Raw genomic sequence first — 14,912 nt, 5'->3', positions numbered from 1 at the left:
CCACAGACCCAATTTGATTGAATCCTTGGATGCAGAACCCATGGATATGGAGGGCTGACCAGTATAGTAAATAATACTATGTGACTTCCCTGGTGGTCCAGTGGTTAAGACTCCACGCTCCCAATGCAGGGGGCACGGGTTCGATCCCTGGTCAGGAAACCAAGATCCCTCATGCTGCACAGCATGGCAATAATAATAATAATAATAATAATAATAATAATAATAATATTGTAGTAACTCTGTATGGTGACAGATGGTAAATAGACAGATCATGATAATTTCTTAATTATATAAATATTGAATCACTATGTTGTACACCTGAAACTAATATGTCAATAAGTCAATAAGAAAAAAATCATCCCCAAAGCAATAAGAAGAAACAAACACAAATACCATCTACAGAAAAATTAGGAGATATCTGTAACTTCCAAACGACAGTGAAGACAAGAGTATAGAGAGAAGAATTTAAAGAACCTAGCCCAAGGAGGGAGGGGCAAGATAGGGGTAGGGGATTAAGAGGTACAAACTACTAGGTGTAAGAAAGCTACAAGTATATATTTTACAATACAGGGAATATAGCCAATATTTTATAATTATAAATAAAGTATAACTTTTAAAAATTGTGAATCACTATGTTGTACACCTGAAACTTACATAATATTGTAAATCAACTATACCTCAATAAAGAAAAAAATAAAGAACTTAGCCCAAGAAAGATCAAAGTGTCTTCAAGCATCTGCAGAAAAGAATATCAGTAAAAAACCAATTCTGGACTTCCCTGGTGGCACAGTGGTTAAGAATCCGCCTGCCAATGCAGGGGAGATGGGTTCAAGCCCTGGTCTGGGAAGATCCCACATGCCGCAGAGCAACTAAGCCCATGCACCACAACTACTGTGCCTGCACTCTAGAGCCCGCGAGCCACAACTACTGAGCCCACATACCACAACTACTGAAGCCTACATGCCTAGAGCCCGTGCTCCACAACAAGAGAAGCCACAACGAGAAGGCTGCACACCGCAACGAAGAGTAGCCCCGCTCACTGCAACTAGAGAAAGCCCATGCACAGCAACGAAGGTGCAATGCAGCCAAAAAAACAAACAAAAAAAGCCGCCACAAATTCCGCATACAGAAAGCTGAAGACTCGGAAATTTAAGGGATCAGGTACCATGGAGGCCACAAGTAGGGGGAGGGCTAAAAAAAGGTTTATTTGACTCCTGGGCGCTCATGTTCAATCTGTTCATACAGTCAGTTCACACCCATCTGCCTTCAGAGTGACTGGAACTTTGAAACCCAGAAACAATAACATAAAAACAGTAGGTACTTCAGAAGATGAAAACATCCATTTGTCTAAAGACAGAGATCAAATGAAAGGCTAAATAATGAATAGTGGGGAACAGCCCTACCCCTTCCTGGTCCACCCCAGCTCATTTCCCTATCTTGCTCTCAAAATGCAAACAGCCACATTTACATAGTTAAGTAGAAATTGGAGGATCCCTTTTTGGAAAAAAGAACTGTACAGAGAAAACATGCTGATGTTTGGGAATTCACAAAACAAAGGCAGCTTGTTTCCAACCAGTTCACCAAAGAGTAAAACCCAAGACTATAAGCCCCACTCATTCACACAAAGCTTCGTAAGTGCCTCTCCCAAACAGGAACAAATTGACAAGAAGCTCTAGGTGTTTGAAAAAAGTCTCCACCATGAAAGAGAAAAGTCAAAACACATAGAAAAAAAAAAATCCAAAGCAAACAGAGATAATGCAGAGAGCAGAAGAAAATGTACAAGAGATTATAATTAATATTCTGAAAGGGGTGGGGGGAAAGAGGAGATTACAACTATGAAATAAAACAAAATCTTTAAAAAACCACAATTAAAGAAAGGGTTCTTAGATATGAAAATGATAGTAAAAAGTAAAAATTCAACAGAATTTTCTGCAATGATAGAAAAGTGCTGTGCTATCAAACATGGTAGCCACTAAGGACTTTAAAAGTGGCCAATGCAACTGAAGAACTAAAATTTAATTTAATGTTAGTTTAAATAGCCACATGTGGCCAGTGGCTACATACTGGATAGTTCAAAGTTGAAAGACAAAATAAAAAAAAGTTTTTCCCAGAAACAGCAAAAGACAAAGACATGAGTAAGATAAGTTCCAGAATTTGAAGACCAGAAAAATCCAATATCTAATTAACAGAAGTTCCAGATACAGAACAAGAGAAAACAGAAAAAAGGAACTAGCAACCTGAGTGTAAGGTTTATATAATTTGAGTTGATGAACAAAAAGTTCTTTTTTAGTATCATCATGAATTTGTGCTCTCTTAATAAGCTTAGTTTATTTCAGCTAACAGTAACGATTCTTTTCAATGCTCAACTGGTCACCAGTTTGTCAGTGGCCATCTTCTCTAGGCTCACCTCTTTTTCTTTCTCAAGGTGCTCTGTTTCCCTTACCTGGTAAACACTAAGACATTCTTGGTACAGCCAGAATGAACTACTTAGAGTACCTTTAACATGTTATCCTCTTTCACACATGCTGTTTTCTTCAACGTGGAACCACTCACCCATCTTGAAAATCCCCACTCATCTTTGTAAAGCCAGGACACACACTAGTTCCTCTATAAGGAGACAGTAGAGGGCTTGGCTTGGAATCAGAGCTCCCCTATCAATTAAATTTGTGAGCTGGCAAGTCGCCTAACCTCCCTCTAATTGTTTCCTCATCTGTAAAATGGAAATAATGGTACTGACCCCAGAGGCTTGTTAAGGAGTAAATGAATTACTATGTCTAAGTTGGTTAGGATGGCACTTAGAACACAGCAAATGCTCAAGAAATGTTTGTTATGATTATTAAAAAGTATTCTCTCCTAGGGACTTCCCTGGTGATCCAGTGATTAAGAATCCACCTTCCAACGCAGGGGACACAGGTTTGATCCCTGGTCAAGGAACTAAGATCCCACATGCCATGGGGCAACTAAGCCCTCATGCCGCAACTACTGAGCCCACATACCACAACCAGAGAGAAGCCCACACACCGCAACAAAAGATCCCGCATGCCACAACAAAGATCCCAGGTGCTGCAACTAAGACCCGATGTAGCCAAAAAAAAAAGTATTCTCTCCTTAGGTGGAGTTAAGTGCATGCCCTTTGTTTCCAGAGAGCCTCGAATACATCTATTATAGCACTTACCATATTTCTATATATATAACCGTGTGTCTCTCCCTTAGACAATGAGTACCTTACAAGCAAGGATTATGCTCTGTTTTTCTTTATATTCCAGAACACTAGCTAACCTAACTATGCTTGTTATAGTACTTAACAAATGCTTAGTAAAGAACTGAATGGTGAGTAAGGGTAAAGATCTGGATAACTATGAGAAAGGAGAAACTATTAACCAGAAAGACAAAAAAGAAGCAGAAGGACTTAGCAATGAAAAAGAAGCCAGGGGTGGGGGAGGAGAAAAATAGGTGAAGGAGATTAAGAGGTACAAATTACAAGATATAAAATAAATAAGTTATAAGGATGTAATGTACAGCACAGTCAATATTTTATAATAACTTTGTATGGAGTATAATCTACAAAAATATCAAGTAACTATGTTGTACACCTGAAACTAATACAGTTGACCCTTGAACAATACAGTTAATCTGAGTATAATTTATAGTCAGCCCTCCATATCCACAGTTCTCCTGCATCTGCGGATTCAGCCAACCAACGACCGTGTAGTACTGTAGTATTTGCTATTGAAAAATACCCCTTTGTAAGTGGATGTGTGCATTTCAAAGCCACACTGTTCAAGGGTCAACTGTATAATATTGTAAGTCAACAATACTTCACTTAAAAAAAATTAAATCCCAAGTCTTCTAGTCTGAATGAAAGAGATCATGTAACTGACATTCATTCATTCAACAAAAAAAGTGGTAAATATAATATGGCGGTGAATATCACAAAACCCTGCCTTTATGAAGATTACATTCTACCGGGAAGAATCAGAAAATAAACAAGAGACATAATTTATGGAGTAACAAGTGCTAAAAAGAAAAAATGTTATTAAGGAAAGCTGATAAGAAATAAAGAGTTTGCTTTTGACTGTGGATAGATTACAGGAAAGCATTTATGTAGATTCAGGAGATATTTAGAATTATGTGATTGGTATACAGACTACAGATTGGGTTAAAGATGTGCGAGTTCTCTGCATAAATGAGATAATTAGAGTCATAAGAACTTACTTAAGGAATAAATCTGAACATAAACGAGAACAGAGTCTGAATGGAAATATGAACAGAAAAGAGAATGGTGGGAGACTGTATCATAAGAGATACATACATACAATTGGGGAAAAGTAGAAGAAAACAGGAAAGGGCTCAGAGACACATAGCAGGGGTGCTCAGTAAGTATTTGCTAAACTGTGAATGAGCGAAAAATCAGTTTTTACTCCCCAAGGGAGGTATTTCTAGGTTTGGTCTTGCCAGAGGCTGAATGGGGTGAGATGAAAAAAGGTCATCAAACATTTGGTATATTCAAATGAAATGTTCAAGTGTAAAGGTTTGATAATACATTTTGTGGTCAATTTTTAATTTAAGGAAATTAACCAATATACATATTTTCTCTAACATCGAGTTGTTTTCAATCTACACCCTGCATAATGCCTGGATATAGAAATGCTTAAAAGCTGTTTACTAAATGAAGATTTGCCTCTAGTCACAGTTCCCGAGATATAATTAAAATGTGCTCTTTTAGAAAGAAGTCTTTAATATGTTACCACGGCAGTGTCTGGATTGTAGTCATCAATCTGTTCAAAAGTATTTATATCTTTATTTCCAAGTGCTATTTGAAGAGCTATAGAATCATCAACATATCTAGGTTGGTAAGATTAAGGAAAAATGCTTTTATTAACAACCAAACAAATGATACTGTAATAAGACAGAAAAGTGTGTTGTACTGTCACAGGTTTATGACTTCAATGGACCCTACTTACTTTCCACATTCAGCTTTACTGAAACCAGTCATAGTTTACTAGTCACAACAGGAGTTGCCTATTTTCTGAAGCAAAGTCCCAAGACATCACTTATTCCCTGTCAAGGGAGACGGAAAGGAAAGTCTTGGCGACTACCTATGTGACTCACAGCTCTACATCACCCTGGATGTACGTGGCCAGTGGCTATGGGAAGAGCATCCTCAACTGGCATACTCATATGCTCAGAGCATTCTTCTTGGTTAACTGAGCTTGCTTGCCATGAGGGGTTCTCTTAAGTGCCACCTTTGGAGTATGTACCTTAAGTGACTGACTGTACATGTTTCTGTCAAGTCAATCTAAGTAATTAGCAAGTTATAATGGATGAGCCTCAGGTTTATAAACAAAATGTTACTCTGAATTTTCACTAGCATTGTAATTAAATTTAACAAAATAAAGATTTCACTATAAAAAAAGAAAGCAAAAAACAATTTGCAAACTTTTTACTGAATGTCTCACTAAAAAATCACCACAAAAATATGGAAGAAGTGCAAAGTTCTACCATTCTGGTTCAGAAAGGATACTGCCCAGCATAGCTTAGTGTTTCAGGATCAATGTCATCTTCATAGGCATTCAAAGGGATGAGTTTCCTTTTGATGGGATCAAAAACTAGCTGATAGAGGAAGGTATTATTGGCCCGAATAAATCCTTTGATGTAATCTTCTGGTACTGTTATATTCATTTTGAGATAATGTCCAATTTTCTTGATAACCTAATAATGAATGTAAAAATATTTATGAGTTATCTGCAGATAAAGAAGACAGAACACATTGTTCCCAACACCCATCACTTTACATTAGAGAAGGATGAGGAGGGATAGAATAATCATTTGCTTTTATCTACATTAAAAACCTCTAACAGTAAACACAACCATGTCATGAGTTAAAATTCTAAGTCTCTATAACAGTATTTTCTTTGGTTTTTCTATTATTAATCCAAAGAATGAAAAATTCAGTTACACATCAAATTTACATTCCTAGGTATAACTTTAAGATACATTCTTCACCCTCAAAGCCCGTTTCATCTAGAAAGCAAAAAACAAACAACACACAAAACCTAAGAATTAAAAAAAATCCGAATATTCATAGATCATATTTTAAAAATGAAGTCAACATTCTAATTCCTGTTAGAGTCATGGATGATTAAAGCTGGAAAGGGCTTTAAATCTTTTATATCAAACTCAGAGACAAAGAAGAGAAGATCCAGAGAACTGAAGTGATCCTGTAGTCACAGGCTAATTAGTGCACGTCGCTCTCTTCCGAAATCTGCCACCATCTCCCAACCTTGAGATCTGTCTATTCTAGTACACCACCCTTAGTCCTGAGGACTCACATCTTGTACCCTTGGAGACAAAAAATGGAAATTCTTCTCTGCAAACTCTAAGAGAACTACTCAAGGCGGGGTGGGGTAGGAATAAGCTTCTTTAATGTATGTTTAATTTTTTAAGGTAAAGACATCAGAGAAATTATAGAGCAGTGATGTATGGGGTCTCAGAGTTTTCTAGAAAATACATGACACATGATACCACATCAAATTATGAGGAAGTAATAAAAGAATCCAGTTGTACTCTATTAAGCCACATTAAAGAGATTTACATAAATGTGCAATTCCTCTCATAACTTTCACTTGTTTTAGAAGATAACTACTTTTCATAAAAATATGATATTTATGTTAAAATGTAATGAATTAATTATTGTTAATTTTAAGTGAATTAATAAACATTTTGATTTTTCTGTTTCAATTTCTTTTTTTTTGGCTGCATTGGGTCTTCGTTGCTGTGTCAGGCTTTTCTCTGTAGTTGCAGTGAGCAGGGGCTACTCTTCGTTGTAGTGCACAGGCTTCTCATTGTGGTGGTTTCTCTTGTTGAAGAGCATGCGCTCTAGGCACACGGGCTTCCATAGTTGTGGCACACAGGCCCAGCAGTTGTGGCATGCAGGCCCTGGAGCAGGTGGGCTTCAATAGTTGCGGCACGCAGGCTCTAGGGTGCGCAGGCCTCAGTAGTTGTGGCACATGGGCTCAGTAGTTATGGTGCACGGGCTTGGTTGCTCTGCAGCATGTGGGATCTTCCTGGACCAGGGATTGAACCTGTGTCCTCTGCATTGTCAGGCAGATTCTTAACCACTGCGCTACCAGGGAAGTTCCTTCTGTTTCAATTTCTGACTCAGTAAATATCAATAGCTATAACCCATATAAACAAAAATAATGGCCACAAAGAGATCTTAAGATTGTAAAGGGATCCTGAGACCAAAAAGTTTGAGAACCACTACTACAGAGTAACAGGACAGAAATCAAAAGACTATACGTTTTAACATTAATTCTACCCTAGAATATCTTATCCTTAAGTTTCTTTATATTAGTCTTTATTTTAAAAAATTACTACTTGTTTTTTGTCAGTTGCTGAAAACATGGTTCATCTGTTGCCAAAAGCAAAGTTCTAGTGTTTTAGTCATTTTCTCCTTTCAACGACACCATATTGGATATGGATATAATAGAATATTTAAGATCCATATTCTGAGTTCATCTATTATTTAAGAACTGCTTCAGAAACTGAATATGACACTTGGTAAATCACTCTTACCTTTAAAATATCTGGATTGTTGGCTAGTCTTAGTACTTTGCAGGCCTTGGCTAATCCAATCCCACGCAGCGATGAGAGATAGTCACAGCCTGAAAGAATGCACATATAACGGAACTTCTCTTCTGTGAACACATCCCCAAGCTGTTTGCACATTCCTAGCCGAGCCTGATCAACTTCTAGTCCATTTCCAAACTGGTCCATTTTTAAAATAACCTTCAAGAGGAATGGAAACTGTTAACACCTGAAAGAGCCATTTTTATTTTTCATCATCTAAGACATTGTAGTATTTCTAAGAAGTCTTTCTTGTTCTTTATCATAACTGGGAAGAGAGACAGGTAGGCCAGTTAATTACTGTGATATTTGCAAATAAGTTAAATTGAAGCATAGGCTATGGCTAGACAAGGTCATACACCAGAACTCAATTGTCTTGACTCTGGTATAAAGAAGGCCCTTTTTGACATAACCTATTACAGGGTTATCATGTCAAATAGCAATTCATACAAAAAGCATTTTCTCCTTACCTTCCGCTTTTACATATTAAAGTAACCCTTTTGCTTAGTCTTAAAGTAATACATGTCCATTGTAGAAAATTTGGAAAACACAGAAATTCAGGAAGAAGAAAACAGAAGTTGCCCCAAATGTCTCATCTATCACTGTTACCCAGCATTAACCTTTTCACAGATCCTTCTTCATCTATGAAATAAATAGATAATATAAATAACATAGATATTAACAAAAATGAAATCACCCTATAGTTTTGTATCTTAATATATCATAATAAAATTTTCCATTAAATAGTTTTATACATAATTCTAAATAACTGCAGAACATCTCATTAGTAGATAAGTTAGCTTATTTACCTAACTGAATTGAAAAATATAAAGCATATAAGTTATCATTATTAAAAAATAAGACCACATCCACTAAAGAATTTGGAGAAAACAAAACCCTCTAATTGTAAGGGCTTACTCTGAAAAATTGTCCAGATTACACAAATGTCAAGCAGCAAAACCTTTCTTTTCATTTTAATAAAACAATTATTAACAAATGTAAGTAAATATTAGTTGCAGGTATTAAATAGGATAAAAAACTTTAGCTCCTGATTTACACTATTTCCATCCACATAGAAAAATAGTATGGAGTAGTTGTAGTTAGGTACCTTTTTACAGCCAAAAGCGAGGAGATCAGAGTCTTCTGTAATTACAGCTTGTACAATACCAGCCTTGTTAAGATAGGCCAACTGTGCATCTGCTTCATATGGAGCCACAAGACAATCTACTCCCTGAGACCGAGCAGCCTGTGGGAAAGGATTGGTCAATCTAAAGAACAGCATCTGCAAAGCACTGAACAACTTCCTGTATCAAACCCATTTTATTACCAGCTTCAACATGTATTGAATACTTGCTAATATTATTTTTGAAAATCATTTCCTTTGAAGTAAGTTTTTCTACTTTTAGTCCTATATATATTGAACTAATCATACAGCCACTAAGAAATCTTTTTTAAAAATCAATACATAAATTAGGAAAAAAGAAATATTGCTGTACATCTGGGGGCAAATACAAGCTATAAAGCTTAATTATTTCAAATTATAGAAAGCTACCATCTTAAGAATGATTATGCTCTAAAAAGAACACAAGTCGTGTTTCCCCAGGTTCTCTTATCACAGAACACAAGTCTGACACTGTACTGATGAAACAACAGAATTTAATCACTATCTTCCCATTTGTTTACCAAGCAGTTTGAACACAGAACTGAAAAGGGGGAAGTGTGGGCTGTGATTTTGGGCATGCTGACACTAAGATTTATGGTAACAGGTAATAAGGAAATAAGCTTCTAAGAAGCAGATCAGGTAGACTAGAAGTCTGTAGAGATCCTGAGTTGGCCAGGCTACTTCAACAGATCTCTGACAGTCATTCATGAGTGAAGGCTACAGTAACTGTCGAAGACTATGAGAGTGGGGTGGGATTGAACCTCCAGGAATTTATTCCTTGCATCTCTGTGGAGCACATTTATCTATGTAAGTACACATCTAAAATGGGAGAGCTTCACTTATTCCTTAGGATTTCTCCCTTGGAAACTGTTGGACTCCTCTCTTCTACCTACAGATACTGTTCCTTCTTCCTCTGACACCCAGCTTTCCTGAAGGTTAGGCCTAGAATAATTTTCCTCCCTTTACTTCCTTAACAAACAACTCAACAAACAACTTATAACTAGCCTAAATGAACCCAGTAATTTGTTACTTTGGCTTAATTTCTTATTTAGCTCACCTTAATTACGTTGTGGGCCATAGCGTGTGTGATATTGATAGAACGGGTGAAACATTCTCTGGCTTCTGAGACCTTCCCCTCACGAAGAAGCTGCTTTCCCTTAAGGAGGTTGGCTTGTCTTCTTCTGCAAGATAAAAAAAAAGTGAGAGAAGGACTCAAAAAATTACAATAAAACTATAATTCAAGAATTTTTCCTAGAATAAAAAAAGTTTGACTCATTTGAAAGTGCACATCTAACTCTTGAGAATATTAACCCAGATCTTTGGGGCTTCTAGATAAAAAGAACAAGGATTTACAGTGCCTGTACACACAAGCTTATCATCAGACTTTCCCATAGCAATGCTTCATGTCAAAAGAAAATGGAGTAATGAAGACACTTAAGAAAATGTAAGTCAAGGCTTTTACACCATTAAAACTAACTTTCCAGTGTAAAGGGTGCAAATTTATCAACATACTAAGAACTTGCAGTATACTGTTTCCTGTGAGTTTCTCTGTGGAATCTATTAATACTAGAGGACAAACTATGGAAAAACCAAAATAACATGAGAGACATTGATATAAGGACTGTTAATAGCCATCAGCTATATGGTAATTTGTAGACACAAGACTAAATAACTACTGCTCTCTCCCTGTTTAGGGAGAGAGCAGTAGTTATGTGCCCTGACAATGTAGTACCACTATTTTTGAAATGGGGGGAGAGAGTGTACATGCAAAGGAAAGAAAAAGAAACTGTAACAGTTTTCAACAATCATATTGGTAGTGATAGTATTCGTATTTTATTCTGAATCTATTGTTGAGTATAATGTGGGGTAAAATAAATGAGCTATTATAAGATATTCTAACTTTATTATCCTTGTATCCTTGAAAACGAGGATTCTCAGTATGAAAGAAAGGAGCAACGGACACAATACAGAAGAAGTTAAGGAAAAAAAAAAAAAACCTGTAGTCTTGAATTTGAATTGAAGTATCAGTATGAACTCATGAAGTTTACCTTTTAAGTAAATGTGCATATACACATACACACAAATTTCCTAGTTCACTTTTAAACTGAGCTCCAGAGATGAGGAGACTTTGTAGAAAAGGATTTTAAATGCCCCTCCCACCACTACAGTGGCACAAAGAAAGCTGATCCTACAGAGATAAGTCAGAAAGAGCACTCAGGTCAGAGACAGACAACTGAAACATTTTTTTAGCCTTTCTTTAAGTTAGCAAGAGGAAATAACTCTGTAATTAGAATTAAGAACAGGATGGGGGACACCCAGGTGGGATATGGCATGGACTAGTCCCTTAGCCACACTGGTTTAGGGTTGGCACCAATCCTTTAAGAACTAACCTGGAACTAACTTTTTATTAAAAGTATTTTTAATAAACTGTGTATTATTCCTACTAGAATGTGGGTGCAGACAGTCTCAGTTAACCCTTTTATAAACTTTATAAAGTTCTGACTTTAAGAATCAGAGCCCACTAAATACAGCTAGATTGAAAAACCTAGACCTGAAGAGCCCTCTCTAATTTGATTCTAGACCCAGAGATGGCAAAACTAGGCAAGCAGCACTCTCACAAAATGATCACTCAGTGAGGTTTACTTCTATTTGGGGCTAACTCATACTACCTTTAACAACTAAGCCCAGTGCTCTTTCCTGTACAGCACAATGACTCCTGGACCTAAAAACTAACACAGGGTAAAAACAAGAACAGATGAAAAGTGGCAGAATAGGTGCTTCAATAAAATACAGAAATTCTTTAAAAAAATACAAAAATTCTTTCTAAGGTCTGTTATAAAAATACTAGATTCTGTTGAGTTAAATATGAATGATAAAATTTCAATTATAACTACTAAAAGAACAGAAATAGAGTACATCACTTTTCAACTAGACAACAATAAGGGTGGAAAAAACAATCAACCCAGAAGTTAAGCAAGGTAGGAGCTATAGATTAGTAATTAATTATCAATGTAAAAAGAATAAAACTCTCCAGTTTTAAAAATGACAAAGATTGGGCTTCCCTGGTGGTGCAGTGGTTGAGAGTCCGCCTGCCGATGCAGGGGACACGGGTTCGTGCCCCAGTCCGGGAAGATGCCACGTGCTGCAGAGCGGCTAGGCCCGTGAGCCACGGCTGCTGAGCCTGCGTGTCCGGAGCCTGTGCTCCGCAATGGAAGAGGTCACTACAGTGAGAGGCCCGTGTACCACAAAAAAAAAAAAAAAAAAAAAGACAAAGATTGACAGAATGGATAAAAAAATTACAGAGATGTGTTCTTCATAGAAGACAGACTTAAAACCAATGACATAGTAAAACTGAAAATAAACAGAAAAAGACATTAGGAACATACAAAAGAAAGTTGTTACTGCTATACAAACATCAGACAGGATAGACTTTAGAACAAAAAAGCATGGAGACTAAAAGAGTCACTACATATTGCTTCAATTTGCCACAAAAATATAACAAATTCTAAGCTTGAATGCAACCAATAAAATAGCTTCAAAATAAACAAAGCAAAAAAAATTGGACAGAACTACAAGGTAATTGACAATTCCACTATCATAGTGAAATTTACTTTTCTCAGTAATTGATGAATTAAGTAGACACACATAAAAAACAAACAAAAAAAACATTAAAAAACCCAATAAGGATATGGAAGATCTAACATTACAACCAATAAGCTTGATTTACTGGACAGACATAAAACCATCCACTCAATAACTGAAGAACACACATTCCTTTCTAGCACACATGGAACATTTAAGGAAATCTGTTCATGTACTAGAGATTAAAACAAGCCTCAACAAACTAAAACAAAAAGAAATTCATATTATACAGACCACAATGTCAGATCTTAAAAAGTTAAAGAATTAACTTACTCTCTTCTAGACTTCTCCACTTCCTTTTTAGAAGGTAAAGTACATCCATCAAATACCAGGATAGGCTTGATCCCATGAGATAGTAACATATTTACAAATTTCATACAAAATCCTACATACCTATGAAAATGAAGAAAAATAATTAAATGCTTTGCATCTTTAGGTAATACTTTTTCTCTTTTTAAAACTAGATGAGACAGGTTATGAAAAGAGGTTTCTGTGTTTTTAAGCAAATGTTTTGACAGGAAATGCAAACTCTAATTTAGACTTGGATCCTAATGGGCTATGGGATATTTGCTTTCCTCATGTGTAGATTAAAAGGCTTTGACATCCCTTTCAGTTCTGACATTGTGTGATTCCATATCTAGCCTTTTTACCCCACTTTCTTTTTTTTTTGTTTTGAGAAATTTCGAATCTATTGAAAAGTTGAAAGAATAGTAGAAAAAATACCTGATATCTCCAACAACACCATTATCATATCCAAGAAACTTAACAGCCACAAAATACCATCTAATATACAGTCTACATTAAAATTTGTCTGACCATCCCAGTATTGTTATAACCAGTGGCGACCTGCTAAATGTTTTAACAACAAGTTCTAGAGAAAGTGGTACCTAATATGTAGCATTTGTCAATCCCTGACATGAATATTCTACAGTGGTGGATAAACTACCAATGTGGGCTCACTAAATGCTGAATTGGGAGGAGATGGTGTATAGCTAGCTTATAAAAATTGACTCCAGCACAGCACTGCTACAATTTTTTCCCCAGTGCAGGATGCAAACAAGAATCAGGTATTGCATTTCAATTTTTATTCTGGCAAGACAGTTAACAATAGCTACACATAGATTCATTCCAGGGTCACATGGATGGCTCAACATAGGCAAATCATCACTGTGAAACACCACATCAACAAAAGACAAAAACCATGTGACGATCATCTCAATAGATACAGAAAAAACATTTGACAAAATTCAACATCCATTCATGATAAAAACCCTTACGAAAGTGGGTATAGAGGGAACATATCTCAACATAATAAAACCTATTTATGACAAACCCACAGCCAATATAATACTCAATGGTGAAAGCTCAAAGCCTTCCTGCTAAAATCTGGAACAAGGCAATGATGTCCACCCTCACCACTTCTCTTCAACATAGTATTAGAAGTCTTTACCACAGCAATCAGACAAGAAAAAGAAATAAAAGGTATTCAGATTGGTAAGGAAGACATGATATCATACATAGAAAACCGTAAAGTTTTCACATAAAAACTACTAGAACTGATAAATGAATTCAGCAAGGTAGTGGGATACAAGATTAACATACAGAAGTCTGTTGCATTTCTTTACACTAACAATGAAATAGCAGAAAGGGAATGTAAACAAACAATCCCTTTTAAAATACTTAGGAATAAACCCCACCAAGGAGGTGAAAGACTTATATGCTGAGAACTACAAAACATTAATAAAGGAAATTGAAGATGATTCAAAGAAATGGAAAGATGTCCCATGCTCTTGGATTGGAAGAATTAATATTGTTAAAATGGCCATATGACCCAAAGCAATCTACAGATTTAATGCAATACCCATCAAAATACCCAAGACATTTTCACAGAACTAGAACAAATAATCCTAAAATTTATATGGAACCATAGAAGACCCAGAATTGCCAAAGCAATCCTGAGAAAAAAGAACAAAGCAGGAGGCATAACCTGACCAGACTTCAGACAATACTACAAAGCTATAGTAATCAAAACAGCATGGTATTGGCACAAACACAGACATACAGATCAATGGAACCAAATAGAGATCCCAGAAATAAACCCACACACCTATGGACAATTAATCTTCAACAAAGGAGGCAAGAATATACAATGGGGAAAAGACAGTCTATTCAGCAAGTGGTGTTGGGAAAGTTGGACAGCTGCATGTAAATCAATGAAGCTAGAACACAGCCTCAAACCATACACAAAAATAAACTCAAAATGGCTTAAAGACAAATATAAGACAAGACACCATAAAACTCCTGGATGAGAACATAGACAAAACATTCTCTGACATAAATCATACCAGTGTTTTCTTAGGTCAGGCTCCCAAGGCAACAGAAATAAAAGCAAAAATAAATAAATGGGACCTAATCAAACTTACAAGCTTTTGCACAGAAAAGGAAACCATAAACAAAACAAAAAGACAACCTACGGACT

The 14,912-nt window shown here is 36.2% G+C and overlaps 1 protein-coding gene across 3 annotated transcripts in view; it reads right to left on the bottom strand.

Annotated features, from left to right (window-relative positions):
* EXO1 (exonuclease 1) overlaps window positions 1-14,912 on the bottom strand; it is a 43,812-nt gene that overhangs the window by 24,010 nt on the left and 4,890 nt on the right. For all 3 annotated transcript variants that reach the window (XM_081216385.1, XM_081216383.1, XM_081216384.1), the window contains exons 4-9: window positions 12,707-12,826; window positions 9,849-9,972; window positions 8,738-8,875; window positions 7,579-7,791; window positions 5,525-5,712; window positions 4,749-4,845 (exon numbers count right to left, since the gene is read on the bottom strand). In XM_081216385.1, the coding sequence (XP_081072511.1) occupies window positions 4,749-4,845; window positions 5,525-5,712; window positions 7,579-7,791; window positions 8,738-8,875; window positions 9,849-9,972; window positions 12,707-12,826 (880 nt within the window). The remainder of the gene's footprint in view (window positions 1-4,748; window positions 4,846-5,524; window positions 5,713-7,578; window positions 7,792-8,737; window positions 8,876-9,848; window positions 9,973-12,706; window positions 12,827-14,912) is intronic.

Source organism: Mesoplodon bidens, assembly GCF_964165515.1.
Source record: "Mesoplodon bidens genome assembly, chromosome: 2".
NCBI lineage: Eukaryota > Metazoa > Chordata > Mammalia > Artiodactyla > Ziphiidae > Mesoplodon > Mesoplodon bidens.
This window is presented reverse-complemented; position numbering and strand designations above follow the sequence as displayed.